Below are 27993 nucleotides of genomic sequence, written 5' to 3' on the forward strand. Positions count from 1 at the left end.
TCCATTATCGTCCTTCTTTATTTATAAAATGCTCAAACATTACACAGTTTTGTACACAACACAGCAGTGAACACAGTTTTGTAAAATATAAATAATTTTATTTGCATATTTACAAAGGAGCACAGCACCAAGGACCTGATTTTCTAAGGTTTTCCCAGGCTGAAGCACATAAGGAGTTTTGCACACCTGGCCTGGAGTTAGGAAACAATGTCTGCTAGAAGGTATCTCCTTTGTTTTTTTGCTTTACTGTAATATAAATAAGACAGTCTGCATTTATTTGAAAAAGTTCTCACTCTTGTCACACACAACGTACATTGCACCGATATAACAGATTTGTATACCCCTTTTTTGTATACCCCTATGGGACTTTTAAAAGGAACCAGAGATGTGAGACCTATGGAGGCTGCCATATTCATTTCCTTTAAGGATAAGCGAGGCGAGCAATTAAATCTATCTCGCAGGTCGTCTCCGGTGTCGGCCTGGCAGCCTGGGGGATGGGTCGGCGTCTTCTGTGCATGCGAGCGCCTGTGAACGTGCCCACGTCACCGGGAGTGTACTGTGCCTGCTCCCGGTGACGTGGGCGCAGGTCCGCACATGTGCAGAAGACTCCGATGCCTGTCTATTGTGTCACCGCCTCTCAAAATTGATATTGTATATTGTTTTTGTTTTGTATACTGAATGTTGTGCACCCTATTATCTACTTGAGCTATGTATGTGCCAAATCCAATGCTGGGCAAGACCCAGTCATGCTTGGCAGAATAAAGGATTTTGATAATATGGTAGGACATTAGACTAGGAGTATGGCAGGATTAGATTGTGAGCTTCTCTGAGGACAGTGACATGACTATGTATTCTGTAAAGTGCTACAGAAGAGGTCTTTGCTATATAAAATACATAATAATAATATGGTAGGATATTAGACTATGACTATGGTAAGATTAGATTGTGAGCTCTGGGGACAGTTAGTGACATGACTATGTACTCTGTAAAGTGCTGCAGAATATCTCAGCTCTATATAAATTAATAATAATAATATGGTAGGACATTAGACTATGACTATGGCAGGATTAAATTGTGAGCTCCTCTGAGGACAGTCAGTGACATAACTATGTACTCTGTATACTGCTGCAGAAGAGGTCAGTGTTACATAAATACATAATAGTGATGATAATAATGTAGCTCCAAAAGTCCCATAGATGTATATATATCAGACAAGTTGGTTTACTGAATATAATAACTTAGAGTACCAACAACCTATTCATTGGCTTACTTTTCAGCAACCCTTGTTGTGATCTCATATGACCCCAAGTGTGAGAGGCGTTATCACCAATCTTTACTAAGCACACATGCAACTTTGGTTGATGGAAAATATAAGTTTTGGAAGACTCTTCAGAGTTTACCAGTGTCTCCCGACATCCACAGACTTCTCGAATCAAACATGTGGAATAACTAATGCTTACAGCTAATTAGGGATGCAAATGTATGCAGCTTGAACCTGAACCAATTAAATCCTGCGGAGGTAAAATTCAATTGGTCCATTTTCAAGCTGCATAAATTTGCACGCAAAATTTGCATAATCCTGCATCAACTCAAAATGATTTGCATCTCATGGGCCATCCCTACTGCTAATATTATTATTCCTTGCGGCAGCTCGCCCCTGCTCATCCCTCGCCTCCCTTCCCCAGAGGGCAGAACGGGCTGATCAGCAAACACCCAACCTTCATATTGTTGTGGGAACTTGTGGCCCAAAATGACAGTGGACCATCGTTTTAGGAGGCCAAAGCTGCACGTGTGGGCTAGTCCTAAATCCTACGCCTAACTTCACCACCTTAGAAATGCCTTAGAAAATCAGAACCTGAGAATTGTGTAACAGCTGTCCAACAAATGTAAATGATAAGGTCACAGCATTAATACTGAGTATAATACTTCTGACAGCATATAGGCCCAGTGTAGAAAACTGCTGGTCTGATCCTGGTGAAAGACATCCTAGACACATCAGCATATTGTCTACAAAACCTTTAGCAAGATAAGCAAGTAGGAATCCCACAAAAGCCCACTGTAGCTACTGGTGGTGTGATCCTGAAGAAAGACCTACTAGACACGAGTGTCTGGCAGTGAAGGTATGTAGGACTTACACTAAGACCTGTCTAAGTGCTGGTGGTCTGATCTTGGTGGAAAAGAGCCATGGCCAAGTGAAGTCGAGAGCCAAGTGACTCTAAACTGCTGAGCACGCAGCGGTGATAGCCATCTTCTGATAGGTGGCTGCTACACGTTTTCATGGAGAACCTCTGCACCAGTGCCGGTTCCAAGGCCCTAAACACATGCAGCTCGGAGTGTCGCATGAAGAGTTCCAGCAGTTCTATTCCACCATCTTCCTCTTGTCCTCCCACCTCAACGGCCATTCTACTCTGGGCTGCCATAAAGTCAGAGTTGTAGAAGCAGAATTCAGAGGAAGACAATCGGTCAAAGTGTCCTTCACGCAGGAAGTCTGAAGATGGAGGTGCTGAGAAGCCATGTCGTGAAACTTCAGGGTTGTACTCCTGATAGTGAATTGGGGAAAACACCTGCCAAGCGCTGATAGAGTTCATGCGACAACGGTTAAGCACTTCCGTAGTGACCTCACTCCAGACACTGAGGAGGAAGAAAAGTGTGTCCATCGGATGTTTTTTGGACACAATTTCCATAAGACGAATCTGAGAAGGGGCCTCGGTACGAACGCTGATTAGCTCCAGGCGCAGGAACAAGTACCTCCTCTCTAGCTCTGACACTATGGACCGTACCTCCTGAAATATATCCTTCTCTTGTGCGGAGGTACTCATGTCATATACTAGCAGTACAGTTAGGGCCACGTTCTCTTGAGGGTCAAGAAGGTTTGTGGCAAAGGCATCAAGAAATCCTGCAACGTGGTCAGCATCAGCAGCCATCACGGGTAACACCAGCTGGACCCGGGTGGCCTCGGTTACATATGGCATAGGTAGGATTTCCACAATACCCAGGGGTCGAAGAAGACTAAGGCGTTTGCTTATTACCCCTGCATGACCCTTTTTGGTGTAAGCTTCAAGCAACAGATCTATTGTGTACTCCATACCCCGCGTAGGATCAAAGCGGCGGTATCCATTGAGCAGGCGCCGCTTTCTGAAGTGAAGCCATGGGTGGTAGCGTTGATTGAGCTGGTCAAGAGCTTCATCCAGCACTTGCTGCACATCCATCAGCCAGACTCCTTGCAGAGCACACTTTGGAGCCCCATCAGGGCAAGAAAATGTGTGGCTCTCAGTGAAATACTCCCAAGTCAGCAAGTCAAAGCGGGATGTTGGACTGAAAGGTGGGTTGACACCGAGCGGCCACATGAGACTGGCTTCTCCCTCTGGGGTCAGAGTAGAAAGATTTCGAATTTCACCCTGAAAAAGAGCAAAATGACCAGTGCAGGTAATGAGGAGGTGGGCAGAAGATGCTGCTTGGTGGATTCTATCAACTATGACCCACTGATAATTTACAGTATGAGAAGTTGGAGCAAATGAACTGGAAATTACCATTTGCTATTATTTGGGTGTCTTAAGGTGGACCTGGACTCTTGCACAGGAGAGATGGAAAAAACAGAGAAATCCATCCTGTGTGTGTTTATATAGGTCCTTCTCAAAAAATTAGCATATTGTGATAAAGTTCATTATTTTCTGTAATGTACTGATAAACATTAGACTTTCATATATTTTAGATTCATTACACACAACTGAAGTAGTTCAAGCCTTTTATTGTTTTAACCACTTCGCCATATCTGGACGCATATATCCGTCCAGATAGGCAGTGGTGCTGCAGCCGTGTGGTGCGCGCGATCGGGCGCGCGCCCGCGCGCGCTCCCGCTGCCTCCCGCTGCCCCCCCCGATCAGTGAATGGGAATATAATTCCCATTCACCGATCTAAGTCCCCGGCAGAAATACCGACGCTTTCTCATCAGAGAGCGTGGTATTTCTGCCCCCAGGAAACTTCTTCTCTTCATTTTAGTTCCTAGATGCGACATTGTTCGCATCCAGGAATTTTTTGAATGTGGCCATCTTGTGGCCAAATAGTAAACTGCACCCACATACCTGTAATGAATAAAAAATTCATTATATTACATCTAAAACTGGCTATTTACCTCCCGAACTAAAATTACCCAAATACATTTTTGTATTAAAAAAAAATAAAAAAAATTACAATTAAAAAAAAAAAAAAAAACTACATAAATAGTTACCTAAGGGTCTGAACTTTTTAAATATACATGTCAAGAGAGTATCTTATTACATTTTTTTAAATTATAAGCTTGTAAATAGTGATGGACGCAAATTGAAAAAATGCACCTTTATTTCTAAATAAAATATCGGCGCCATAAATTGTGATAGGGACGTAATTTAAATGGTGTAATAAGCGGGACAAATGGGCACATAAAATGCATGGGTTTTAATTACTGTAGCATGTATTAATTTTAAACTATAATGGCCAAAAACTGAGAAATAATGATTTTTTTCCATTTCTATCTTAATCTTCCTGTTAAAATGTATTTACAGTAAAGTGGCTCTTAGCAAAATGTACTACCTAAAGAAAGCCTAATTAGTGGCGGAAAAAACGAGATATAGATCAATTAATTTTGATAAGTAGCGATAAAGTTATTAGCGAATGAATGGGAGGTGAACATTGCTCGGATGCATAAGATTTTCGAAGCTGTAGGCTGAAGTGGTTAATATTGATGATTTTGGCATACAGCTCATGAAAACCCCAAATTCCTATCTCAAAAAATTAGCATATCATGAAAAGGTTCTCTAAATGAGCTATTAACCTAATCATCTGAATCAACTAATTAACTCTAAACACCTGCAAAAGATTCCTGAGGCTTTTAAAATCTCCCAGCCTGGTTCATTACTCAAAACCGCAATCATGGGTAAGACTGCCGACCTGACTGCTGTCCAGAAGGCCATCATTGACACCATCAAGCAAGAGGGTAAGACACAGAAAGAAATTTCTGAACGAATAGGCTGTTCCCAGAGTGCTGTATCAAGGCACCTCAGTGGGAAGTCTGTGGGAAGGAAAGTGTGGCAGAAAACGCTGCACAACTAGAAGAGCTGAGGAAGATTGTGGAGAAGGACCGATTCCAGACCTTGGGGGACATGCGGAAGCAGTGGACTGAGTCTGGAGTAGAAACATCCAGAGCCACCGTGTACTGGCATGTGCAGGAAATGGGCTACAGGTGCCGCATTCCACAGGTTAAGCCACTTTTGAACCAGAAACAGCGGCAGAAGCGCCTGACCTGGGCTACAGAGAAGCAGCACTGGACTGTTGCTCAGTGGTCCAAAGTACTTTTTTCGGATGAAAGCAACTTTTGCATGGCATTCGGAAATCAAGGTGCCAGAGTCTGGAGGAATACTGGGTAGATGGAAATGCCAAAATGCCTGAAGTCCAGTGTCAAGTACCAACAGTCAGTGATGGTCTGGGGTGCCATGTCAGCTGCTGGTGTTGGTCCACTGTGTTTTATCAAGGGCAGGGTCAATGCAGCTAGCTATCAGGAGATTTTGGAGTACTTCATGCTTCCATCTGCTGAAAAGCTTTATGGAGATGAAGATTTCATTTTTCAGCACGACCTGGCACCTGCTCACAGTGCCAAAACCACTGGTAAATGGTTTACTGACCATGGTATTACTGTGCTCAATTGGCCTGCCAACTCTCCAGACCTGAACCCCATAGAGAATCTGTGGGATATTGTGAAGAGGAAGTTGAGAGATGCAAGACCCAACACTCTGGATGAGCTTAAGGCCGCTATCGAAGCATCCTGGGCCTCCATAACACCTGAGCAGTGCCACAGGCTGATTGCCTCCATGCCACGCCGCATTTAAGCAGTCATTTCTGCAAAAGGATTCCTGACCAAGTATTGAGTGCATAACTGAACATAATTATTTGAAGGTTGACTTTTTTTGTTTTAAAAACACTTTTCTTTTATTGGTCGGATGAAATATGCTAATTTTTTGAGATAGGAATTTTGGGTTTTCATGAGCTGTATGCCAAAATCATCAATATTAAAACAATAAAAGGCTTGAACTACTTCAGTTGTGTGTAATTAATCTAAAATATATGAAAGCCCAATGTTTATCAGTACATTACAGAAAATAATGAACTTTATCACAATATGCTAATTTTTTTGAGAAGGACCTGTATAGAACAGCTGTTCTCCCTTCTTAGCAAGTAATGAGCTAGTGTAATTTGAGCTGTCAACTGTCTCCTAAGCTCAAAGCTAATATGTAAACACAGGAGGTTAACCTCTTGAGGACCGCGGTGTTAAACCACCCTAGTGACCAGGCAATTTTTTCCTATTTGGACCACTGCAGCTTTAAGGCCTCGCTGCAGGGCCATGCAACTCAGCACACAAGTTGGTGGGGTCTGATCGCTCCCCCAATGTTCATTTATTTATTTTATAAAATGTTTTTTTTTATAAAATGGTGTATTTTTTTTTTATTCGTTTTTCCCTCCCACCCCCAGTCCGCGTGGAGCAGTCGTGAAGCAGTTAAAGGACTCACGCAGTGATTTAATAAAAACGATCTTTACTTACCCGGGGCTTCTTCCAGCCCCTACAAGTCATTGCGTGTCCCTCGCGCGGCTCTGGGCCTCTCCTGTCTCCTGCTGCAGTATCTCAAGACTGCCGACCCCCAGACCCGTTGTATGGGATAGAAGAAGCCCCAGATAAGTATGGCAGGCCCAGATTTACACCGCAGGAGCCTATAGGCACAGACGTCCTGGCACCTTGGAGGTCTTCCTCTATGGACCTACAAACCCCCGCCGAACCGCACTGCAAGTGTGCTGGCTGGGCCAGCTGTCACTTCTCCCTTACTTCTCTTGCCGTCATAGCTAGCTACAAATGCCCCCAAGTATTAGGTACCCAGAAGTACCCTTAATATTAAGTAGCTAGAGGTGCCCTCAATTATTAGGTAGCTAGAGGAACTTCGGTATTAAAGAAAACCTGCATTGAAAAAAAAAAGCCCCTTGGGGGTACCTCTCTCGGGAGGGGGAAGCCTCTGGATCCGATTGAGGCTTCCCCCGTCCTACGGTGGTCTCGCTGGGCCGCTCCGAACAGCGGCCATGTACATATTTACCTTCCCCGGGTCCAGCGCAGTAGCGGCTCTCGGCTCTGGATCAGGTGGAAATAGCCGATCCCAGTCGAATCCTCTCTACAGTGCAGGGATCAGCTATTTCCGCCTGATCCGAGCTGACAGCCGCTACTGCGCCTGCGCTGGAGCCGGGGGAAAGGTACATATTGCAGGCGCAGTAGCCTGACAAACTGCCGGCTGTGGCTTCGAAGGGGCCCAGAGAGACCACCGTGGGACAGAGGAGGACGGGGGAGGCCTCAATCGGATCCTGAGGGCCCTTTTTTTCAATACAGAGTCTCTTTAAAGAGGCAATATGGGGAAAAATTGTAAAATGTAGAATATGTGCAAACAAACAAATAAGTACATTTTTTCCAGAGTAAAATGAGCCATAAATTACTTTTCTCCTATAATGCTGTCACTTACAGTCGTAGTAGAAATTTGACAGAAGTGACAGGTTTTTGACTAGTCCATCTCTTCATGGGGGGATTCTCAGGGATTTATTTATTTTCAAAATCACTTCTAAAATCATTTTTAGGGAATATCTTTATAAAGCACTAGTCCTAAGGCCCGTTTAAAAACGGGCGCTAGGCTGTGGTGGCACCCAGCCCCCACCCCCACCCACCTGCTTTCGCTATCGGTACATACATTTTGCGCAGCGCGCGCACCCGCTTTCGGGACCCGTCCTCTGCCGCACGTCATTCGCCTCAGCTCTCAGCAGTGTCTCTGCGTCTCTCCGGACATGGGGCGCAGGGACACTCGTCAATTATTAGGTAGGATAAAAGCCTTACTGAGAATCCCCTATGAAGAGATGGACTAGTCCAAAACCTGTCGCTTCTGTCAGATTTCTACTACCTACTGTAAGTGACAGCAACATAGGAGAAAAATGTATAGCTCATTCTACTCTGGAAAAAACATACTTCTTATTTGTTTATGTTTGCACATATTTAAAATTTTACAATTTTTTGCCTTAGTGCCCCTTTAAAGAGAATCTGTACTCTAATATTCTTACAATAAAAAGCATACCATTCTATTCCTTATTTTCTCCTGTGCCCCTCTGTGCTGTTTCTGCCACTCTCTGCTGCAATCCTGGCTTGTAATTAACAGTTTTAGGCAGTGTTTACAAACAAACTAACCAGCTTCTAATAGGCTCAGCTAAGCATAGTGTATGAGTATGCAGGGGGCCTGCAGAGGGTGTGTATCGCTTCTACCAATCACAAGCAGCCCTGCACATTCCACACAATCAAAGCCTTAGCCCGACAAACAGGACAGAGGAAAGATACATTGATTTATTACAGAGACAGTGTAATTAAGAAGAGCTGCAGTAAGCCCCAGCACATTAGAACAGGCATAGGAACTCATAGGATAGAAGAACTAAGGCTGAAAAAATTGTTACAGAGTCTCTTTAAAGGGGCACTACAGTGAAAAATTATAAAATTCAAAATATGTGCAAACATACAAATAAGAAGTACATTTTTTCCAGAGTAAAATGAGCCATAAATGACTTTTCTCCTATGTTGCTGTCACTTACAGTAGGTAGTAGAAATCTGACAGAAGTGACAGGTTTTGGACTAGTCCATCTCTTCATAGGGGATTCTCAGGGATTTATTTATTTTCAAAAGCCATTAGTGAATGGCAGTTGCTCTGTCCAACTGCCAAAAAAAAACTGTGTAGCAAGCAGGGAAGCTGCCCAGCATCATTGTTTAAATCCTTTTTAGGGAATATATAAAGAATAAAAGCCTTGCTGAGAATCCCCTATGAAGAGATGGACTAGTCCAAAACCTGCCACATCTGTGAGATTTCTACTACTTACTGTAAGTGACAGCAACATAGGAGAAAATTAATGTATGGCTCATTTTACTCTGGAAAAAACATACTTCTTATTTGTTTACGTTTGCACATATTTTACATTTTAAACATTTTCGCCATAGTGCCCCTTTAAGTAGTTAGAGGTGCCCCTAACTGAATTTAGATCTGGTCAGTGGAATGTTGAGAGCAGTGTGAGAAACCTGTCATTTACACTCTCATCAGGACTCTGCATAGGGAAGGAGGGAGGGAGGTACTCAGAAGGGAGTGAGCCGCCTTTCCATCATCAGGCGCCTGTAGGCATGTGCCTATAGTGCCTTATGGTAGATCCGGCCCTGAAAGATCGTTTTAACAAATCACCTTGTGAGTCATTTAACCCTTTCTGTTGTAACAGCAAACCAGGAAGTAATTACACTGCAGCATCTCTGACAATCTCAGGAGCTCTATAAGCTTTAACAAGGAAATGTTTTTTTCTGTAAAGATTATTATGCTGTTGCTTATCTTTTATAGCAGAGAGGAAGTTCTGAGTTCAGGTCTGCTCCATGGTGTTCAATTTCCCAGAATTTCTATGCAAAAAGTGATCCAATTAATTTTCATAACTTTTTTTTTTCCTGTAACTTGCCAACATGTGTCAAGCAAGGGTCTAGTATACAGTGCAGGAGAGTATTGACGTGTATACATGTCAATACTGTTCAAACCATGCTTTGTATTGACATGTATAACCGTCAATACCGCTAGGGAGGTTACTAGGGAGGTTACTAGGGACAACTGATACCTCCCAAAAGTGGACTTGAACTCTTGCAAAGGACAGAAGGAAAACAGAGAGAAATGTACCCCGTATGTATTTAGAGAGTTTAGCCTGTCTGATTCCTGAAGAAACTTCAGTTGTTGTCTATGCAAAGAGCTTCTCTGAGCTTTCACTGTGCTATTTTCTGAAGCACTTATCTCAACCTTTCTCTCACTTTTTCTTGTTTAAGGTTTTACTGCAGGAAAGTTCAAAGGGTCATTCGCTCTGCTTCATAGTTTAATATACAAAGTGTAGTTTGTAAATGCAAATATGACAGAATGCAAGGTTAAAAAAAAAAAAAAAAAAAAAAAAAAAAAAAAAAGCTATATAAAACTGAAAATAAAAAAGATGAGTCTTTTCTTTGCTAATGTTCTATTCATTATCTGCACTATACATTCAATTCATTAAATCAAATTTGTTTTGTTTTTTTTTTTTGCTTCAGTGTCACTTTAACTGTTTGCCGACCGCTCAACGACAACTGGCGTGAAGTCCTGGGGTGGGGTGTTGCAGGAGATCGCGTGTGGCGATGAGCTCAGTCATTAGTCGCCGTCTATTTACAGTGTAAAGCGCTGCGATCTACGGCAGCGATGTACTCGGGACAGTTATCCCTCTGGAAGGCACAAGAGTGATCGGCTGTCATAGGCTGATGACTATAACAGCCGATTGCGGTGATTGGCTGGCGGGGGGAGGGTGGTTTATAAAATAAAATAGTGTAATTTATTTAAATAAACAAACAGAGCGTCAGGGATCAGAAAATGGGGGGGGGGGGGGGGTCGGGGCGAGATCACTTGTGTGCTGAGTTGTACAGCCCTGCAGCGAGGCCTTAAAGAGACACTGAAGCGGAAAAAAAAAATGATGATATTATGATTTGTATGTGTAGCACAGCTAAGACATAAAACATTAAGATCAGATACATCAGTGTAATTGTTTCCAGTACAGGAAGAGTTGAGAAACTCCAGCTGTTATCTCTATGCAAACAAGCCATTAAGCTCTCCGACTAAGTTAGTCGTGGAGAGGGCTGTTATCTGACTTTTATTATTTCAACTGTTCCTGGACTATTTACTTTTTCTCTGCTAGAGGAGAGGTCATTACTTCACAGACTGCTCTGAAAGATTCATTTTGAATGCTGAGTGTTGTGTAATCTGCACATATTATAGAATGATGCAATGTTAGAAAAACACTATATACCTGAAAATAAAAGTATGAGAATATTTTCTTTGCTGCTAATCTTCTAGTAATTATTCATAGTACACAACCAATTCACTATATCATATTTTTTTTTCCGCTTCAATGTATCTTTAAAGCTGCAGTGGCCTAAATTGTAAAAAATAGCCTGGCCACTAGGGGGGTGCAAGCCTACGGTCCTCAAGCGATCAACGCTTCCCCGCACCTCTCAACACAGAAAAAACAATTTGTAAAGCCTTATACTGTTTTTCATGATAGCGCTCCATTAAGAAAGATCCTTTGACACCCCTATTTGCTCTCCAGATGTGCACACTCCAGGGGGAACCGATTTCCTCTGGACACAGGAAGTGTTAGGGATTGGGAGGGGAGATAATTACCTGCAGCCGCTGGATTTTGCTGTAGGTCTTGTGCAGTCTGATCTGGCTGAGCCTCCGCTGCAGTTTATACATAAGCAAGGCGTCACGTATGGGATGGACAGACAGCGTCTCTTCCAGCACCTTCTCCTCTATATTGTCCACGTCGGCATTTCTGGGGAAGTTTAGCGAGGTGTAACGCATGCCCTGGGAGGAGAAGGAGAGAGAGGGATGTCAGGAGGACTGGAAGATACATTCCCTATATGGAGTGTCATAGCAAAACTTACAGCCAACAGGTATATATACCAATGGGAATGAGCAATACACACATAAAAACACAACAGTCCTGACCTATTACAATGCATTAGGGCCCGTTTCCACTAGTGCGGTGCGATTTTGTTGCAGAAAACGCAAAAACGATTTCACATGCGGATTCATACGCATTTGTATGCAAATTTTAACGCATTAAAATTCACATCTATTTGTAAGTGTGCAAATTTAACTATGTCAGTGCCTGTGTGCTTTTACATTGATTTTAAGCGAAAACGTACGCGAATTTGCATGGAAAATTCACATAGCGAAAACACAGGCAAATTTCCTATTAAATACATTACAGGCGAATCGCACACTAACCTTGCAGTGTGCGAATTCTGATGGCTTTGCTGTGCACCAGTGGAAACAGGCCCATTGGGTTATATTGGTTATGCGAATTTGCATGCAGAAAACGCATGCAGATTCCCACTAGTGGAAATGGGCACTTATACTGCAGCTACATTTATGCTTTTCTTATCCACAGTAAAGCCGTCTGTACACTGGCTCGTATTTCCAGCAGAGTAGATCCATAGCACCATCATATCCAATTGACAGAATTGTGATCAATTTTAGCCAATTTAAAGAGAACCAGAGACGATTGAATAAATAGATTTATACATACCTGGGGCTTCCTCCAGCCCCATCAGCCTGGATCGCTCCCACGCCGCCGTCCTCCGCTGCCTCTATCCACTGGTAGCGGGTCCCATCATTTCGGCCAGTCAGGGCCAGTCGACGCAAGCGCAGTGCGCTCCCTCTGTACTGCGCAGGCGCATGCGTAAGGAGACGGAGGGAGTCCCTGTGGATGCGGAAAACTGGCTGCATCCGGTGGAAGTGACGGGACCTGGTACCGGCGGACAGAGGCAGCGGAGGAGCGATCCAGGCTGATGGGGCTGGAGGAAGCCCCAAAAGTATACATTTTTTTTCCATTTTTAAGGTTCCCGTTAACGATCAAATTTTTGAAGTAATTGAGAAGTAATGAAGAAATTTGTGGTTAATCTTTTACAGATGAGAGGAAATTCTCTTTTTGTGACAAATCTTTTACCAGGTAAGAGTTTAGTTCGACTCCCGAGGTGAGATAAATATATTTTTACTTATCTGGGGCTTCCTCCAGCCCCTATTAGTCCTGTGTGTCCCTTGCCACAGCTTCGGTCTTCTCCCATCTCCTGCTGGCAGCCTCTGAAGGTTGCCAACCCCCATATGGGTAGGCGTCTTCTGCGCATGTACGCTTACACAGTACGCTCCCGATGACGTGGGCACATGCCCGAGCACGCGCAGAAGACGCCGGCCCATCTGAGTGTTTACGATCTTCAGAGGCTACCAGCAGGAGACGGGAAAAAGACCGGAGTCGCGGCGAGGGACACACGTGACTTGTAGGGGCTGGATGAGGCCCGAGGGGAGTAGAAAATAGTTTTTTATCTCACCTTGGGATTCCTTTAAGGTGTACATTCAGAACTGTTGGTTCATATCACCTCTGTCGCATAGAACATATAGGGATTATCTGTATCCCTCCTCCCCTTACCATGCTAAACTAATGCATTATGGATACTACTTCGGGAACAAGAACCTCAATTCCTAACGCCATGTTAAAGGATACCCAAAGTGAAATGTGACATGATGAGATAGACATGTGTATGTACAGTGCCCAGCACACAAACCACTATGCTGTGTTCCTTTTTTTCCCCCTTTCTCTGCCTGAAGGGGTTAAACATCAGGTATGTAAGTGCCAGTTCCTGTCTGAGTCAGGACTGGGTCAGACTACAGTGTGACCCTCACTGATAAGAAATTAAAACTATAAAACACTTTCCTAGCAGAAAATGGCTTCTGAGAGCAAGAAAGAGATAAAAAGGGTCAGTAGTTTTTAGATTTTAGCTCTGGCATACTTCAATGAATGTGTCATTGAGCAAAAACAATAAAACCGTTAAAATTTGAAGAGTAGATTTAAACAAAAAATAAAACTGTGGAATATATTAAAAAGTCATTTTTAGGAGAAGGAAGATAGATACAATCGTTTATTTCATTAGGGTGTCTTTTAAGGAGTTAACTGATTACCTGATGTTTTGAAACACAAGCGATGCCCAGCGTGTCCTGCAGACAACGGCCCAGCCATTCGTCCGGCCGGGAGCTGAGAATATCAGAACGGCAGAAGTCCAGGTGTGACCCCAGACTGAGGAGGAGCGCCCTGGAGAGAAGGTACCCTGAGGCCCCACTGCAGTATCTCCAGTTCTCCTGGCCTCCTATGAACTCCATGGGTTGCCCTATATAGACAGGAGGCCCCGGGCTGAGGTGGTTGACGACATCCTGCAGGCGGTAACTATTAATATAGGAATCATCCTGAGATATATAAAACCAGTCATAGGCAGACAGGAAGTGCACCTCCAGGTAGCGTAACGTGTGGTACATCAGCCAGGCCGGCCTCTCATCACCGTGGATGATGACTTCCATTCCCGGCAGAGCCTTGGGGCCTCGAGCTCCGGAAGAGAACAGCATGCGGCTGACATGAGGTGAGAGAGTCCTATTCACAGCCACAGCCAGCGAGTTCAAGGTGGAGCGAGAGGATAGGACCGTAACCAAGAGGCGCTCTCTAAAGCCCAGTTCTGATTGGATGTAGCGAGTTCTGTGGGTAGAACAAGCATCACATGAAAGGACAGGGAAAAGTTGCTTGGGTCTGTACATCAAGAAATTGACAATCTACCCTACACTATTCAATTCTCAAAAAAAAATTATCAGAAAAATCTACCACACATCCAATGTTGATTGGTCAATTTTACCACCTCCATGTAGTATAAGAACGTACCTACACAATCTCTTCATAGTATTCAAAATCTGTTGGTTCTCAAAATACATGGAGGTGGTTAAATTGTCCAAACAAAATTGAAATGTTCACATTTCACTGCTCCTCCCATTTATTCCCCATTAACTATATCCAGGGCCGGCGCTACCATAGAGGCAAAGGAGGCAGCTGCCCCAGGGTCCCAGAGCTTGCAGGGGCCCCCAGTGGCAACAAGAGGGAAAAAAATTCAAATCGGCCTTATAGTTTTTGAGAAAATCGATTTTAAAGTTTCAAAGGAAAATAAATACACATTTAAAAACCTGCCGACTTTAATGGTTAATAGCAAATCCACCTTAAATGCTAGAAACCCTAAATTTGCAGGATATGTTAAGGAGATCATTGGGAATAAGAGGAAAAAACAATTTTTCAAAAAACCTTATAGTTTTTGAGAAAATCGATTTTAAAGTTTCAAAGGAAAATAAATACACATTTAAAAACCTGCCGACTTTAATGGTTAATAGCAAATCCACCTTAAATGCTAGAAACCCTAAATTTGCAGGATATGTTAAGGAGATCATTGGGAATAAGAGGAAAAAACAATTTTTCAAAAAACCTTATAGTTTTTGAGAAAATCGATTTTAAAGTTTCGAAGGAAAAAAGTATACTTTTAAATGCGGTAAATGTCACTTTTAGTAGCAAACCTAATGGCAGTGTAATTTTACATGCATCAAACTAAAGCGCAATAAATTTCCTGACGGGGTTTCCAGGGGGTTCATACGCAGCCGCAGCGCTTTGGCCAGGGATCACTATACAGCCGCAATATGGCTGCATGAAGATCCCTGGCATTTTTTTCCTATTTTCCCAATTTTTTTTTGTTATGTTTAGAGTGTGGGAATTTAAAAAAAAAAAAAAAAAAAAAAAAAAAAATTATGTGGGGTCCCCCCTCCTGAAACTTTTTAACCCCTTGTCCCCCATGCAGGCTGGGATAGCCAGAATGTGGAGCTCCGACCGATTGGGACTTCACACCCTGACTATACCAGCTGCAAAAAAGGTCCCCTAATGCCGATTTTTGTTCCGAGGTATATGTTGGGGGGGGCAGGTTTATTTTGCCCTGGGGCCCCATTGTTGCTTAAACCGGCCCTGACTATATCACTACTTATCACGCTGAAATGATCTAAAAAAAAAGCATTATTTCTCAGTTTTCAGCCATTATAGTTTTAAAATAAAAAAATGCACCTGTGGATAAAATGCACACATTTTCTTTTCCCATTTGTCCTGGCTATTACAATGTTTAAATTATTTCCCTAGTACAATGTATATGGACAATATTTTATTTGGAAATAAGGCCTCTTTTCCACGGACAGTTGAACTGTATGCTCAGCAAGCAGTTACCAGGCAGCAGTGAGCAGTTGTGAGTTTGAGAGGCATTTAACTGCCTATCAGCTGCCCGTAGAAAAGAGGACTTAGGCCTGGTGCACACCAAAAACCGCTAGCAGATCCACAAAATGCTAGCAGATTTTGAAACGCTTTTTCTTCTTTTTCTGTAGCATTTCAGCTAGCGTTTTGCGGTTTTGTGAAGCATTTTTGTTGTAGTAGATTTCTGATATTGTTACAGTAAAGCTGTTACTGAACAGCTACTGTAACAAAAAACGCCTGGCAAACCGCTCTGAACTGCTGTTTTTCAGAGCGGTTTGCGTTTTTCCTATACTTAACATTGAGGCAGAAACGCATCCGCAATCCAAAATCTGCAGCAGCCCGGGAGTATGCGTTTCTGCAAAACGCCTCCCGCTCTGGTGTGCACCAGCCCATTGAAATACATTACCCTAGCTGATCCACACCCGCAAGCGGATCGCAAACCGCAGCCGAACCGCTCTGGTGTGCACTAGGCCTAAGGCTGGATTCACAGTGGGACGTTAAAGTTCCACGTTACAGCAGCCAGTAACGCAGCCTAACTCACAGCACTGTAAAATCAATGTGCTGTTCACAGTGCCCACGTTGCGTTACATTGTAACGCAGCACGTTTAAACAAAGTGCTGCATGCTGTACATTATACTGGGCTTAGCAGCGTTAGACTGTTTGCACATGCTCAGTAATGTTGGAGGAGGAGGTCTCCCCTCCTCCTCCACAGCCAGCCACATGGCTAATTAATATTCACTGCACTGCAGAGACTTGTGGTAGGACTGCAGTGTTGTCCGGATCATGAACGAATCGTTCATTTGATCTGGATCTTTTTTGGGAGTCGAATCATCCGGATCATCACAATGAAAGATTCGGTTCATAGTGGATGTCTGTCTGGAAGAAACAGGAACATACAGAATGTACAGTGCTGGGAAAGTCCTGTCCTGCTAATCATTTCACCCAGTCTGCTTCCCTAGTAAAATGATTCAAATGATTCGGTTCAAAGATCTGGATCTTTTCAATGATCCGATTCAAATGATCCGAATCCTTAAAAAGATCCGGACTTCCTATCACTAACCTGGAGCGGCTGCTTTGAGAGCTGCATAACGCAGCTCAATCTGACGTCCAACTTCAACACCGCCATACGTTGCGTTAGGGGCACGTTATGCGACCATAACGTATCCTAAAACGCAACGTCTTGGTGTAAAAGTAGCCTAAAAGGTGTATTTGTCCAGTTTTGCTGCTCAATTACACTATATCACCAATTACAAGCCCTTATTTGCAAAAATAACAGCAATATACCCTCATGACATACATATTAAAGAGAGCCCGTGGTGGGTTAAAAAAAAAAAAAGTAGGCTACCTGGTCCGCAGGGCAGAGCAGATCAGGTAGCCGCAAAAACCGCCACTCCCGTGGGCCACAATGGCCCACTTTCACTTTTGGGACCTCTGTCACGACGCTGGACTGAGAGACTGTGTGTTTCTCATAGGGTGCAGGGAGGCAGGAGAGCGTCAGGAGGCATGGCCAGGGAGAGAGCTGCCCAATGGCAGCTCAGGAAGCCTTGTAGGAACGCCCCTGGCAGACGTTTTAAACAGGGAATTCCTCTCCCCTGTGTTTACCTCTGAGTTAGCTACAAATCTTGTTGCTAAACCTGGGGGGCTAAAGCAAGGCAGTGGGGGGAGGGGGGGAAGAGAGCGGTGGTTGGGGGACATGGAGCCATGTCATTAGGCAGAGAACATGCCTCTGTGTCCTATCTGCCCCCCGAAGATCCACCTCGGGTTCTCTTTAAACAAAGTGGAGTCCCTAAGGTAACCATTTATGTATATATATTTTTTTAAATGTCGCTTTTTTGGGGGGGTAACTATGGGGGAGGGGAGGTAACAGGTTAATTAATGGGGGATTTATTTATATGTATATTGGTGTCTTTTTACTTTTTGGCCACTAGAGGTCTCCCCACTTTATTCTTGTGTACTGTGAACAGTATACAGGAAGTCCTGTTTGTGTTTTAACTTTCACTTTGATCAGTGAATCGAAACGTGTTCTCATTCACCAATCAGTGTACTAATAGGCAGAGATGAGAACGTGCATGGTAACACACGGTGGGTGATCACAGCGAGGTGCGTTTATCTACGTCCCTGGAGCTAGGATGAAGTCACAAGGACCGTAGATATACTGTAGCCAGCACAATAAATGGTTAGTCTCCATTGCAGTTCACACTCATTATAAAGCATGTGTTATGCAACTGACCACTGTGAACTGAGCCTGGCAGTCTTCCAGCAACAAGAACCTGCATAGGATTGGTTTAAACCCTCAATACAAACAAAGAATACAGATTACACACACACAGTCCTATAGACTCCCACCACACTATACTCACCTCAGCACCTTCTTATGCGGCGGATGTGCTCTATGGTTGTACGGAATAATTCTGGGTTTGAACTCGTTCATCTGGTGATCAGCCTGGCCATTGTGCAGCCCCTGGTGACTCTGAGGACGGAGCAGACATGGACTGTCATCTCCCTGAAGCCAGGAGACGCGGAGGAGGCTGAGGCTGCAGCCCAGGGACAGGCCCAGGATGAAGGGAAGGGCTGGACGGAGGAGGCCGAGGAGGACACAGGAGAGCCGAGGACCCATCCTGCAGTGATAGGACAAGAGCACCTGTAGAGATAAGAAAACACTCACACAGCTGGAGAAACAACGCTTTCACCTCAAGGTTTTGTGGAGTATGAGATGATGAATGAGATGCTAAACATTGAAAGTTGATGCAAACTTTAATTTTATGCAAATATATACAACTTGAAAATGACCCAATTAAATGCAGTAGGTGATTATTTTTGTTGTTCCCACAAAAAGCTCCATAAAATTTGCATTAAATTGAAATTATTAGCATCTCACTGACCACCTTTAGTTCAGAGTGAAAAACAGTTTTAGTACTGGATAGAGTAGGGTGAAGACCGCTCATGCTTTCAGTGCTGTGTCTCTTTTGTGGAGAATCCTCCCAAGTACTGTACATGTTTTAAAGAGAACCTGTAACATCAAAAAGTTCCCCTGGAGGGTACTCACCTCGGGAGGGGGAAGCCTCAGGGTCCCAATGAGGCTTCCCACAACGTCCTCCTGCGTCCCTCGGGGGTCTCGCTGTGCCCCTCCAAACAACGGCGATGTAAATATTTACCTTCCCGACTCCTGCGCAGGCGCTGTGGCGGTGCTCTGCTCCGAAATAGGCGTAAATACCCGATCTCCGTCGGGTCTGCTCTACTGCGCAGGCGCAAGTCTCCGGCACCTGCGCAGTAGAGCGGACCCGACTGAGATCAGGTATTTCCGTCTACTTCAGAGCCGAAAGCCGCAACAGCGCCCCCGCTGGAGCCTGGAAAGGTAAGTATTGAACAACTTACTGCAGCTGCAGTGAGACCCCCGTAGGACAGAGGATGGCGTGGGAAGCCTCGGAACTTTTTGATGTTACAGTGTCTCTAACAATTTCCCCCCCCCCCCTCTCCCCCGGGGGGCATACATCCAAAAACGGCATTGGGAAAATTTCTGCACAGAGTGAAGCTGAAAAATGTCTCACCCTGCTCCAGCGGCGTTCACTACTATTCCCCCTCCAGGCCGCCATGAACTCACATACAAACGTAATCCAGGCCAAATTTGGGCTCTGACTTTTGACGGCACCAAAATTACTGTCCGAGTGCCGCTACAGCCGTAACTTACATTACAGCCTATGGCGGTGCATGGTGCGCCCAAATTTCCCTGCATGGTTCTTGCTCTGTTTTGCCCGGTGGGGAGAGGGGATGCAACACGCACGTGGACAGGATACATAATTGTGCAGTGTGGTGCCAGAGGAAGTGTTGGACTAAAGGTGGCCACACACGATACAATAAAATGATCCGATTTTACGGCAATTCGATAAAAACGATTGGATCTCCCGAAAAAATTGAAAGCTTTTTTTCATTCGACTGAAAAATCTGATCGGATTTCCCGTTTTCTTCGATTTTTATTGATCCGGAATGCCAGATATTTTTGTTCAATCTTTCTAAAGATTGTATGGTGTGTGTTGGATTGTCAATTTATTAATATACACACCATAGCAATTTTGTCAGAGTTTCCAATCATTTTTATTCTAATTGGGGAAAAATTGAACATAGGTGTGTGGTACATTGGTCATATTTTTGAAATGTTACAATCAGTCAGAAAAATTGATTGCAATTCTTAAATTGAACAGATATTTAAAAAATTGTATGGTGTGTGGCCACCTTTAGCCTGACACTGCGATCAGAGGGGCTTGATGTTGTGTCAGAGTAGATCCAATGGCAGCACAGCCAGTGGCAGTCTAAACCCACCCATGTAATGTGGCATGGTGGCGTAGTGGTCATCACTCTCGCCTTGCAGCGCTGGATCCCCGGTCCCCAGCCACATCAACATCTGCAAGGAGTTTGTATGTTCCCATATCTGCGTGGGTTTCCTCCGGGCACTCCGGTTCCCTCCCACATCTAAAGATAAGTTAATTGGCTTCCTCCTAAAGTGTCCCTAAACTACTATACATACACTACACAATGCATAGATAGACATACGACCATGGTAGGGATTAGATTGTGAGCTCCTCTGAGGGACAGTTAGTGACAAGATTATATATATATATATATATATATATAGATAGATAGATAGATAGATAGATAGATAGATAGATAGATAGATAGATAGATAGATAGATAGATAGATAGATAGATAGATAAAGTGCCTCAACCTTGAAGCAAGAAGAAGAAGTAGGCTTTCCATGAGAAAATGTATGCGTGCTCAAACACCAAGTTTAACCCTAGCAAGTCTGGCTTTGCAAATCCGGCCTAATTGGCTATTCATGAGGCAATGCTCATGCAAATATGCATTTGCTTTCGCATGCCAAACTATGCCGGGTCCAAAAACCAATACCGCAAAGCGATCGCCCTGCGGGAATTAGATCATGCTACATTAGCACTATCCAGGAGCGCCACGGGGAGGCTTCCTAATGCCCCCATACAACTGGGGGGACCGCGGGGTCCCAGGCTCTCTCACTGCCTGGGAACCACAGCGGCACCCCAGAGGGGGAGGCTGGGTGGCGCAGGCGACCAGCGCCCCCCCCCCCCCCCTTACTACCGACATAGATTCGGCTATTTTCGCCTATCTCCACAACAGCGCCCCCGCTGGACCCAGGAAAGGCTTGTTGAGGGAGGATTGCTGGACACTTCGGGGTAGCCAGCGCTGGACTGCCTGCAGCTACAGGGGTGGGGGAAGCCTCATTGGGACCCTGAGGCTTCCCCTCCCGAGGCGAGTACCCCCAAGGGGGAACGTTTTTTTTATTACAGGTTCTCTTTAACTGGCACAAGTCGCACAGGTTTATAGGGAGTAGGGATGATCATGGAGATGCAAAGATTTAAGAGTTCATGCAGGATTATGTAAAACTGCAGCTTGAAAATGGACCAATCAAGTCCAATCCAGGTTTAAATGGATTGGTACATTTTTTAAGCTGCATAAATTTACCTGCAAAATAATCCTGCATAAACTCGGAAATATTTGCATCTCATTGATAATGCCTAATAGGGACCCTGAACTGGAGAGGTGGGCTGCAGAAACCTCTGAACTGGAGCGGTGGGCTGCAGATTGCATCTCACTGATCATGCCTAATAGGGACCCTGAACTGGAGCGGTGGGCTGCAGATTGCATCTCACTGATCATGCCTAATAGGGACCCTGAACTGGAGCGGTGGGCTGCAGATTGCATCTCACTGATCATGCCTAATAGGGACCCTGAACTGGAGAGGTGGGCTGCAGAAACCTCTGAACTGGAGCGGTGGGCTGCAGATTGCATCTCACTGATCATGCCTAATAGGGACCCTGAACTGGAGCGGTGGGCTGCAGATTGCATCTCACTGATCATGCCTTATAGGGACCCTGAACTGGAGCGGTGGGCTGCAGATTGCATCTCACTGATCATGCCTAATAGGGACCCTGAACTGGAGCGGTGGGCTGCAGATTGCATCTCACTGATCATGCCTAATAGGGACCCTGAACAGGAGCGGTGGGCTGCAGATTGCATCTCACTAATCATGCCTTATAGGGACCCTGAACTGGAGCGGTGGGCTGCAGATTGCATCTCACTGATCATGCCTAATAGGGACCCTGAACTGGAGCGGTGGGCTGCAGATTGCATCTGACTGATCATGCCTTATAGGGACCCTGAACTGGAGCGGTGGGCTGCAGAAACCTCTGAACTGGAGCGGTGGGCTGCAGATTGCATCTCACTGATCATGCCTAATAGGGACCCTGAACTGGAGCGGTGGGTTGCAGATTGCATCTCACTGATCATGCCTAATAGGGACCCTGAACTGGAGCGGTGGGCTGCAGAAACCTCTGAACTGGAGCGGTGGGCTGCAGAAACCTCTGAACTGGAGCGGTGGGCTGCAGAAACCTCTGAACCATCTACAATCAAAAACCATAAGATTCTCCAAATGATTCAATCATGAACTGTATGCCCACTTACCTGCCCTGGCTGAACATGTAACCGTCAGTGACAGGCTGCCTCCATGCACACCACCATCACCACCTGCAGAGACACAAACAGTAATGTAGGACTGCACATCCATCATCTGACGCCACTACTCTGAATGAGGACCTAAACTCTTGCACAGGACAGAAGGAAAAGCTATAGAAATGCACCTTGTATGTATTTAGAGAGTTTAGCCTGTCAAATTACCCCTCATCTGTGACTAATCACAACTGTAACTTCATCTGTCCGCTGACTGCCTCAGCAGAGCAGCTAATATGTAAACACAGGATGTTAACAATAGGTCTGCTTCCATGAAAGCAGGAAGTAGACACACTGCAGATTTATTGTAGGATTTGTATCAGCTGTAACAAAGAAATGTTTTTCTTTAAACGTTATTTTAAACCCTAATAATCTACCAGCTGATTAGGCATTTCATCAGCTTCTGAACTGAATTTTCCCCAGGTGCACACTAGAGCGAATCCTGGCGGTTCTGATGCATTTCATCATAAGCCGCAAGCCATGCATCCAATGTATTCCTATGGGACGTTTACGATTTTTTTTCTATTGTGTTTATTTTTGTTTGTTTGCTTTCAAGGAAAAAATCCTGTCTGTGTTCAGCCAGGTTTTTGTTTTTTTTCAAGATGCCACGTGTGTTTTGGACTGAAATGTATGTTAGCCCGGATTTGTGAAAACGTATACAAATGCATTTCCACAAAGGAAAAAATCGCACACGGAAACTCAAACGGGGTTAAACAATATTACGGCAAAACACTCATAATTTTGCAAGGCTCAAGTGTTCTCCCAGCCTTGTTGTTCTGGTTCTGCCCAGGGCCGCTCCAGTCCCTGTAAACAAATTGCTCTAACCTTAAAGGATACCCGAAGTGACGTGTCATGATGAGACAGACATGTGTATGTACACTGCCTAGCACACAAATAACTATGCTGTGTTCCTTTTTTTCTTTCTCTGCCTGAAAGAGTTAAATTTCAGGTATGTAAGTGGCTGACTCAGTCCTGACTCAGACAGGAAGTGACTACAGTGTGACCCTCACTGATAAGAAATTCCAACTATAAAGCAGGCCATACACTGGCTCGATTCACGGCCGTTTCAACAGCAGATTCGATCCTGGGATCGAATCTGCTGCCAATCGTTCGCGGTAAACGCAGCCGCCGATCCGATTTCCTCCCGAAATCGGATCGGTCCGTCGATCGCGCCGTGCGGGAAATTACCCTCGATCGCCCGCGGGTAAAGTGCGCGTCGCTAGCGGCGGCCGATCCGATCAAGTATACATTACCTGAGGCTGGCTCCCGGGCATCTTCTCCGCGCTGCACGGCTCTGTTCCGGCTCCATCCATCCCGGCGCTTCCTGTGTCACTGCAGTGACCAGGAAGTTCAAATAGAGGGCGCTCTATTTGAACTTCCTGGTCACGGAGTAACACAGGAAGCGCCGGGATGGAGCCGGAATAGAGCCGTGCAATGTGGAGAAGATGCCCGGGAGCCAGCCTCAGGTAATGTATACGGGGGGGGGGGGACAGGCGGCAGGAGCAGCTCAGCAGATGGTGAATCGGTTTCAGGCTGAAATCGATTCACAATCTGTTTGCAGTAAAGGCAGCCATACGATCCCTCTCTGATCAGATTCGATCAGATAGGGATCTGTCAGCTGGTCGATCTAATGGCACATCGACCAGTGTATGGCCACCTTAAAACACTTTCCTAGCAGAAAATGGGTTCTGAGCGCAAGAAAGAGATAGAAAGGGGAATTTCTTATCAGTGAGGGTCACACTGTAGTCACTTCCTGTCTGAGTTAGCCACTTGCATACCTGATATTTAAAGAGACAATGAAGTGTCAAGAAGCACATCTTTTTATTTAAAAAATGTGTTTAATATGAAAGCCCTACCAAAACCGCCACATTCCCGCCGCTGTAATCGATCTAAATCCCCCCATAACTCCCACCTCCCTCTCCCCGCAAAATCCACGACTTTCTTGGTTGTGGATTTTGCTGCCCTGTGCGCTTCCGTGTAAGGCAGAGCTATGAGCCGCAGCTCTGCCTCCATGCGCGTCTATCAGCCGTGTATCTCCGCCTCTCCTCCACCCCTCTCAATGAGGAAGACTGAGAGGGGCGGGGGAGAGGTGGCGATCCGTGTTGAGAGACACGCTGAGAGGCAGAGCTGCAGCTCATAGCTCCACCTCTCACGGAAGTGCTGCCCGGATTGCCCCCCAGGGAGTTTTGGGGGGGGGGATTTAGATAGATTACAGCGGCGGGAATGCGGCGGTTTAGGTAGGGCATACAACATATTAAACATATTTTTTAAATAAAAAGGATGCTTTTCTTGAGACTTCAGAGTCTCTAACTCTTTCAGGCAGAGAAAGAAAAAAAGGAACACAGCCTAGTTATTTGTGTGCTAGGCACTGTCCATACCCATGTCTATCTCGTCATGTCACCTGTTTCTTCGGGTATCCTTCAAAGCGGACCTGAACTCAGAACTTCTTATCTGCTCTACGCAACAGCATAATAACCTTTAAAGTGGATCCGAGATGAACTTTTATACATTGCATAATTGTCTTCCTTACATATAGGTTATAGGGCATTCCTCAAGCCAAATACTTTTTTCCTTTTGTTTTAATAATCTAATTCCCTATAAACTAAACAAGCCTCGCCCACAGCTTCTCCAAAACGCCAAGGCACTCAGACCCATGTAGCAAGGGCTTATGGGAGCTCAGTCTGGGCAGGAGGAGGAGGTTTCTAGCCAGAGATTTCAGAGGGGAGGGGGAGTGAATTTTTCACAGGCTAATGCTGGGCATACACAGAGTTTCTTTTCCTTATCAATCGAGCCGCTGATGGCTCGATTGATAATATCCGACAGGTCCGACGACCTGCCGGATAGATTCCCTGCCGGCGGACAATAGCGGGAAATCGAGGGGCTGATAAGGAGCGCCGGCGGGGACGAGTGGGAATGGATCCGCGCGGATGCGCCGGCATCGAGCCAGCGGCTTGATCCGGTGCATAATTGCATCCGTGTATGCCCAGCATTAGGGGTGGAGATGCAGTTGCAGATAACCTGTGTAATGATGACAAACAGAGCATGGCTGCCCTCATTGTATCACAGGAATAAATCATCTTAAACTGTTGAAGCTGTTTGCAGCTAGATTTGCTGTGTAAACTATCTAAACTTTAGATAAGATATATAGACAAGTTACTTGTTATAGGTAGTTTTTCATCTCAGATCCGCTAAAGAAAAACATTTTTTGTTACAGCTGATATAAATCTGCAGTTTGTTTACTTTCTGCTTTCATGGAATCAGACATATTGTTAACATCCCGTGCTTTCAAATGAGCCTATCTGCTGTGGCAGTCAGGTGACACAGGGAAGAGATCAAATTACAACTTGTGATTAGACACAGATGAGGCGGAATTGCACTGGACCTGCTGCTGATCGAGGGAGCCAGCGCTGGATCAGGGCTGCACAGGAGGAAGGGGGAAGCCTAAATAGGATCCAGAGGCTTCACGCTCCCTAGGTAAGTACCCATCCCCCGGGGTATTTTTCTTAATTACAGATTGCAATTCTGATCGCCCAGTTTCACTACTTCTATGTAGTTTGAGAGTTTACCTACACAATGGGCTCTATTCACAATCATTTTCCACATGCGGAAATGCACTTGCGGTAAATTCCTGACCGAATAAAGACCACCTTGACATTCACAAATTTTTACGCATGATTACCCGTAAAATGCATAAAAAAATTCGGTAAAAGTCCACAAAAGTTGGTAATTCCCGCAAAAAAATAAATAAAAGTTCACCAAAAAAAAGGGGCGCCTTATTTCTGACTTAACTACCGATTTTTTATCACCTACTAGTACTTGGTGATATATTTCGCTTCCCATTGACTTAAATGGAGTCTGGAGCCTTGAGCGCTGTGTTTGCTGGACTTTCATTTTTTTGGGGGGACAAGTTTTTTTTTTTATGCCACTTTTTTCCGCATGGTTTCCGCATGTTTACTATGTAATCACGCATGTTTCCCAAATTTTTTACGCATTGTTCCCGCATGCGAGAAACATGCGGAACATTTTTAGTGAATGTGGAAAAAATGTGGAAATTATCACTGGCGGTAATATAGCGGTAAAAAATCTCTTACCGCATGTGTGATTGTGAATAGAGCCCAAAACACAGCAAAATTTTACCGCTAAATTTCCGCCATCGGTAAACTCCGCATTTTTTCAGCATTTACCAACATTTTCCGCATGTTTTCCGCATGCGGTAAAAAAGATGCGGAAACAGCCATTATTCACGCGGTAATCATGCGGTAAAAAGGTCGCATGAAAAAGTGTTTAAAAAAAAATGTTAAAGTCCAGCAAGCACAGCCCTTAAGCCTCCAGACTTCATTAAAGTCAATGGGAATATTTCACCTACTACTTCTAGGTGATAAAAAAAAAAAGGTAAATAACAACAAATTGATGCGCCTGAACAGGTTTTAGAATTTATTTTTTGTTGCAGAAAATACCAACTTTTGCAGAAATTATTCTGCATGAATCTCGCACATTTACCGCATGCGGAAAAAAACATGCGGAAAATTTAATTTCAATGGCCTCGATTCATAAAAGTGCCTGCGAGCGGGGAAAGTCGAGCGGGGAAACACCGCTGTCGGTATTTCCGCCTTCAGGGTGGTAATTCATAAAAATGTTGCCTGTTGTGACAGGCGTGCGGAGATACTCCGCTGTAGGCAGGCGTTAGGCTGTCGGGAGACATGCGGAAACAGGAGAAGCAGGCGGAATCCCTCCGTGCGGTGTTCTCTCTGCAGCTGCTTGGGAGGTCTGTCCCATTCACTGCAACGGATTCCGCACGCTTCTCGCCACATCAGAGGTAGCGGTAATACCCGTCCGCATACCGCTACCTCTAATTTTTATGAATTGACCACTTGTTACTTTTGCTGTGATAATCACCGCGCAAGGCGGTGATTTATCACTTTGCTCGCGAATGTCGGCTTTTCATGCGGAAAAGCCTTTATGAATACAGATCTTGCTGTGTGGTCGGTAAAGTGTGCCGTTTTCTGCATTCCCGCATGCGGGAATGCTTTATGAATCGAGGCCTATGTGGCGGTGTTTTGGTCGGTAACTTCCCGCATGTCCTTTACCGCATGTGTGATTGAGAATAGGGCCCATTGTGTTTAACGTATTCAGGATCTGATGGCACTCGCACTACATGGAGGAGGTAAACTTGGTGAGTGATTGGCCAATTCAAATAGGATGTGTATGCATAGTACTCACCAGCGTTGTACAGGTTAGTTCCGATCTCTGGGCTGACAGTACTCACCACTGCTGCTCTGTGTGTCCTGGGACTGATCATAGATAATCCATGGTACAGGGACAGATGACAGGCAGGGGTGGAGAAATAAAAACAAATAGCTGACTTTACAGCATCTCCCCTTTGTTGCTTTTGTCAATAAAGTTCATTCCTTAAGAACTAAACTAAAGAATTGCTAAACAGGCCAATAGCAGCATTTCCAAAGAGCAGAAGAAGCCTATCAGCATCACCGAGAGGTAACAGAATCCAGTGTGACCATAGAGAGGGGAGGAAGATACAACGTCTCCCCACGGGGAGGAGGATAGAGCGCCCGACCATAGAGAGGGGAGGATAGATAGGCTGACCTCATAGGGAAACATAATAAGATGTTCCACCATAAAAAGGGAAGGGGTTAGATAGAGTGTCCCACCATAGAGTTCACTTTCCAACTCCACCATATGGAACAGCACAGAGCAGGACAGAGAGGATC

At 44.8% G+C, this 27993-nt stretch overlaps 1 protein-coding gene across 2 annotated transcripts; it reads right to left on the reverse strand.

Moving 5' to 3' along the window:
* Positions 1-76: 76 nt before the first annotated feature.
* On the reverse strand, positions 77-27775 carry LOC137518044 (chondroitin sulfate glucuronyltransferase-like). Of its 2 annotated transcripts, none has more exons than XM_068235243.1 (6): positions 27534-27775; positions 22223-22285; positions 18093-18373; positions 13596-14160; positions 11259-11441; positions 77-3398 (listed from the first exon to the last, which is right to left on the reverse strand). In XM_068235243.1, exons 3-6 carry the CDS (start codon positions 18347-18349, stop codon positions 2148-2150), a joined length of 2256 nt encoding a protein of 751 aa, XP_068091344.1. In that variant the 5' UTR covers positions 18350-18373; positions 22223-22285; positions 27534-27775; the 3' UTR covers positions 77-2147. The 2 variants fall into 2 exon arrangements, with proteins under 2 accessions (XP_068091344.1, XP_068091345.1); XM_068235244.1 differs by having other exon boundaries at positions 27488-27775.
* Between the last annotated feature and the right edge of the window lie 218 nt (positions 27776-27993).

Source organism: Hyperolius riggenbachi, chromosome 5, assembly GCF_040937935.1.
Source record: "Hyperolius riggenbachi isolate aHypRig1 chromosome 5, aHypRig1.pri, whole genome shotgun sequence".
NCBI lineage: Eukaryota > Metazoa > Chordata > Amphibia > Anura > Hyperoliidae > Hyperolius > Hyperolius riggenbachi.